The 5,789-nt window shown below is 32.9% G+C and overlaps 1 protein-coding gene across 1 annotated transcript; it reads right to left on the minus strand.

The window, feature by feature from the left end:
* Window positions 1-3,524: 3,524 nt before the first annotated feature.
* On the minus strand, window positions 3,525-4,868 carry LOC132757741 (acetylcholine receptor subunit beta-type acr-3-like). Its single transcript, XM_060749126.1, has one exon. The coding sequence runs from the start codon at window positions 4,866-4,868 to the stop codon at window positions 3,525-3,527; it is 1,344 nt and encodes a 447-aa protein (XP_060605109.1).
* Between the last annotated feature and the right edge of the window lie 921 nt (window positions 4,869-5,789).

Raw genomic sequence — 5,789 nt, forward strand, 5'->3', positions numbered from 1 at the left:
TGTAATATAACATAAACGATATATTTATTTTTTGTTTAGGCCAAGGGTAAGGTAAAGGCGACAACGGGAAGACCTGGAGAAGTTATCGTGAAAACAGCAGAAGACATGAACGCTGATGTAATTATAACCGCGTCACGTGGTATGGGTACTATCAGACGTACGATTCTTGGAAGTGTGAGTGATTACGTGATGCATCACTCCTCTGTGCCAGTGATAGTGTGCAAACATTAATGTGATCTACGACTGAATGTGAGGAGGGTTTTGTTCAACTTGTGTTTTATGGCTGTTGAGCTTAACATTAATGTTTTAACCACGTTTTCATTACTTTTCAATTGATAATTCAGTTCTAGACAACATCAGCAATTAAGCATTAAAAAAAACTTCCATTCATCATAAATGAAAATAGAAATCTATGTGGTATTAACATCGTTAATATTTATCAATTGTTTGATTTTTGTATCATCTGTAGTCTCTACAAAGTGATAAATGTATATTTGTTTTGCATGGCTCAATGTAATCTATACTTAACTTTTATATCTTAACATGATATTATTTTCAACAAAATAAAACACAAATGTTATATAGATCTAGTGTTCTCTGGAGAATGGTGTCCATATTAATTATTCTAAATGGAACTCCATATGGTTTATTAAACCGTAAATACATGCACAAGAAACACCACACTATTCTTACAAGCATGGATACCATGATGGTCTTGTGTGACTGGATGATGTCGGAGCAGCGTTCCGAGAACGTCGCCCTATCTTAATGATCTTACGAGTATATTCAATACTTAATAAATCCATGAGCTTAACATTTGGCGACTTGCAAATAGGTTGTTGGTCCATCTAACTTGCTGTATTTGTAACAAGCTTTCATGCACTTATATCAATAATCATTGCATCAATTATAATTCATTTTAAATTAATGAAATGTTGTATGAAGCCACCACTAGTCAAACCCCCTTTGTATATCTTAAGATATTTATGCCCTAACCATACATTTTAACAGTTTAATTAGTATTAAATCTTGAAGTCATATGTAATGATGGCGTCACATTTCCTTTTTTATCCAATGGAGTCTTTCTTTTCGGAAGAGCGCAAAAATAGAGAGAAATAAAGAAATCCTAAAGAAGGCACAGAACGACAAAATTGAAAATGTTGCAGGCTCGGTTTGATTGAACCTGTTCATAGTGGAAGTTTCAAGTTACCGTCCACGCCCCTAGCACCGGCTTAAGCAGTATTGAACATTTAACATGAAATGTAGATGTGTTTATACGGCTGTTATCATGGAACCTTCAATGTGAAACGTTAGTGTCGTTCCATGAAAACGATGTATGGTCTACAAGTAAAAATAGTGTGTGCTTTTGTGTTCATGTGTGCGTGCGCGTGTGCGGGCGTGTGTTGGTGCGCGCGCGCGCGCGTGTGTGTGTGTGTGTGTGCGCTCATTTATTTTCACCTTCAATGATGTCCTTTCTCGACACATCAATCCCTCAGGCCCCTCCCTATCTGGACAGCATTTTGTATGAGTAAAAGCTCGTTTGTATGAACTTGCCATAGAAGATCTTGAAATAAACGCATCCATAGCATCGTCGTTATTAATATTTTCTATATTTAAATGTGCCAGTTCAAGAAAATTGTTGATGAATGTAAGACTTCATACCAGATTATACGGATCTTGAATAATGTTGTACCCACAATGTATTTTGATAACTTTTTTTTAAACCGTATATTATAAGTACTGTGCCATATGAGAACTGTATTATGTAGAGCAATTTCCTGCGACTTTAGGGCATACGAATTATTTAAACACGATAATGCAAGCTGTGTGATGACAACCAGTTGTTTCATTACCTTTTCAATTGTAAACATATTAAGTAATAAACAGAAGTAAGTATTTAGATTTTATTCTTGTTCTAAAAACCAATTTCAATAAAATAATCGTATCCTAGCTTCTTATTGGTTTACATACAAATACAAATCAATTGATTACAAACGATGTATAAGTAAATATATATTATGTAATATTTCAATGTTTACTGGTGTTAACTATGTTTGTTAAATTAGATATCGATATCAAGTCATAAATTGTGGCATTACAAAATCAGAATTTCTACATTGTAATATTTGTAAACCATTTAGAACATAGCATCGACATTATAATGTAAACTACATATATAATTTCTTTTGCGGCGACTGAATCTACCCATTTGACAGTGCAGTTACTATTTCAACATTCAGTCAATCCTTATTTGGACATTTTACCTAAAATAACTTGCGCATTTTTGTCCAAAGTGAAAACTGCACCACTTTATGTGAAATATTTTATTATTTCCAATTTATTCATAAAGTTATAAAGTTATTTGACATTAATTTTGAGTCAGATCCTCATTTGTATGTTCAGAAGAGCCAAATATTTCAAGAAAATAAAACTTGAGAAAATGTACCAAAATTTTAGGAAAAGTAAAAAGATTCAAGACGCAAATAACAAATTACATTTTATGTGCGATTAGTGACTGCTTTTAAATATTTCTTATGCGTGACAAACGCAGTAAACGCTACTAGTGCATATTTTAAACTTCTTTTCGTTTATTTATGTGGATTGTATAGTATGCCGTTTGCAATGTGTAAATAACTTTCGTTGTTCACTTCATACTTCAAAGCTTTCATCAAAATTAACATGAATCTGATCTTGAGGCAATGCTTCTTTAATTGTGTTAGTTTGATATATATCTGCTTTCAGTTATCATGTGTTTTTCTATAATATTGAGTTATAGTAGAAATAATATATGGCATATGTTAAATGATTATTTGATAGACTAATATGTTTTCCTTTACGCATATTACCATTTAATAAGAGATCTCATAGCCAAAGACGTAATTTTTCAAAAGAGTTTATTTCATAACATACTATTTTAAACATATCTTCACACAATACAAGATCAATGACATCCAAATGAACATTCCATTCAGGTTTTATATTATAGATTTACAGTAACATTTTCCACGCTAAGATAGATACTGGTGATACGTGATACCGGTATACGTTATTTTGAAAGAATTTTGTGATTGATGATGTTGTACTTTTATTAAATTGCACTTCAAATAAAAAAAATCATTGTATATTATTATATACAAGCCATGACATACTATAAAAACATAGAATTCTATGCAATATACACCATACACTATGCAAATTCTGACATACATGCACTTTACAATACAACACATGCTGTATAAAACGTTACATACTATACAAAACATTATCTTTTTCACGAAACATATCTATTTATAGAAAACATTACAACCTGTACAAATTATGACACTCCATATAAAACATGATATTTTACACACGACATAGCATGCTGAACAATATGAAGATGATAAGAACTTGCATCATACTGCTTGAAGAACAGATTATACCGAGACATTTAAAAAGAGTTAACCGGTTCAACATAGCTTTTCATATCAGTCCTGATATGTAAAGATGTACCAGTCCATTTAACATATTTGGCGAGGTAAGATTTAATAAGTAATTGCAAAGAAAACTGTAAAGCTACACATAGACATAAAGGTGAACAAAACGAATGCAATTCCGTCAATCATGTTACTGATATTCTTCCAAGACACGTTAGCATTGTTAGAACAATTTCCATCTACTTCTGACGTCAATCTGGCTAGCGTATTTTCTTTAAGCTCGAGAGCACTTTTTTCCTCATTTAATACAGAAATAGATGACATTTTAAGGTTAGTAAATTTTGGTGAATTGTTTGATTTATCATCTGTTGACCATTTCCTTACAGTCATATTCTTATTGTTCTCGAACACTGATAGCTTCCGGCTAGATTTCATTTTCTTTAAGTCAGTAGAAATTGGATTAATATCACCTTTTGCGCACTTACAGGACACAAACATGTAAAGCTGCTTTAACCGCCGAGGAACATCTTTCTTGTCGTTTCTGTAATACACACGGAGATTGAGTATCGTGACAAACGTTATGAGGGTACTGTTTACCATATCAACCATTAACTTGTATGAAATAACTGGCACGGGCTCCGAGCTGTTTGGGAGCGTATCACTAACAATAGTCATAAAAACGGCTATTGATAGCAACACTGTGATACAGTAGGAAATCCTCTCACCAGATTTTGGTGAAAGAAGAAAAACAAGTGCATTAAGTAAGCTGAGAAATAATAATGGTAGGAGAACGTTAACAATCACAAAGTCTGGCTTCCTTTCTAAATTTATAACAAACTCTATTGTTGTACTATCATCAGAGGTCCTGACTTGAGATTTTGCTAACGTCCATGTAGAACTTTCTACGTAACGCCTCAAATCGATTCCTTTTTTTGACGAAGTCAATTTAACCTGGCCAAAAAAATAGCCCCATGCCGAGAATATCAGTACACATTCTTGCGAGTCAAATGGATATCTATAAACATCTATTTTACATGTACTTTTAAATAGATCTGTAGGCCACCATGAAGCGCGTCCTGTATGTCTAAAGAGAACCCTTTGCCATTTCTTACCAAGAGTGTCTGATTCATCTGCCGGGTTGATGAGAATCAACTCAGGAACCCATACCTCTTTGTATGACGTCATTACATAGTCTATACTACCGTAATGTTCTGGGTCCCACATCATACTTGCATCATGCCATACCATGTACATGAAGCCCAGTACTGAAAATATACCGCGAATCTCATCAAGGCCCTGAATAGAGTCCAAACTGAATCTTACGTTTACATTAACAGCCTCGGTTTGGTTTTCAACTGGCCGTATATTTTTATTATATCCATCCAATAAATCACGAAGTAAACTTTTTGTATCATTTATAGATGTACAGTATATATACCCGATGTTTGGCATAATGCAAATTGTGAGAAAAAATAATATTTTTTTACAGATTAATCCCATTATGAATATTGTTCCTTGCCTTCTGTAAGGATTAATTTCAATTCTCATTTTTTATATTTCTACCCGAGATATGCAAACCAATTCCTATCATGGTACTGCATTGTTTGCTGGTGATTGTGATATGCAACAGACGATAATGACTTTCTAATTATGAAACCTACTGGTGGCTAGCTGTATTTAAGGTATTGAGCCTAATAGATGGTTTTATTCAATGGCCAGTAATTGTTTGCACTTAGTAAGCACTAAAAGCTTTTTAAAGGTTTTCATTATTTCTCTTAATTGAAAACTAAAATAGCCGATTGTTTCATTCGGGTCAGGGAGGTCAGTAAATCTGTGGTATCCAAGTAACAGACCATACTCTGTATTGATTTTGTATTTGTAACATTTTGTGGTTTTGAAATGGTGATTATAACTAAACAAATGTATTTTTGTTTGCACAATAGTGTTATTTGAATAGTACAAAAAAATGGACATATCATGTTTAACGTTTGTTCGATGAATATGGATTTTCAAAGAGTTATAGATTGTTTTAAACAAAAATGGTTTGCTTATATAGCTGTTGATAAAGTTTTAAAATACTTTTCATTCTTTTTACAATATAAAACGTATTTGTCTAAATACATAGATAATAACATGACACGTACCTTTCAGTTGTTTATCTTCCTCCATATTGGAAAATCTGCACCGTTTCACGTACCCAACAGTGTTAATGTCCTTAAAATTTTAAAAGGAAGTAAGTACCTGACGGGAGAAAATGATAAAAGATGTTTTAATGCTGACGAAAATTGGTTTTTGCTTTGTATAAACTCTGGAGAAAGTAGCTAAGCATGTGCATTAGGTAACTTCAAGTATAAAGCGACAGACAATGGTTAA

The sequence above is a fragment of the Ruditapes philippinarum genome, unplaced genomic scaffold (assembly GCF_026571515.1).
Source record: "Ruditapes philippinarum isolate M1 unplaced genomic scaffold, ASM2657151v2 ctg17131_1_1_1_1, whole genome shotgun sequence".
NCBI lineage: Eukaryota > Metazoa > Mollusca > Bivalvia > Venerida > Veneridae > Ruditapes > Ruditapes philippinarum.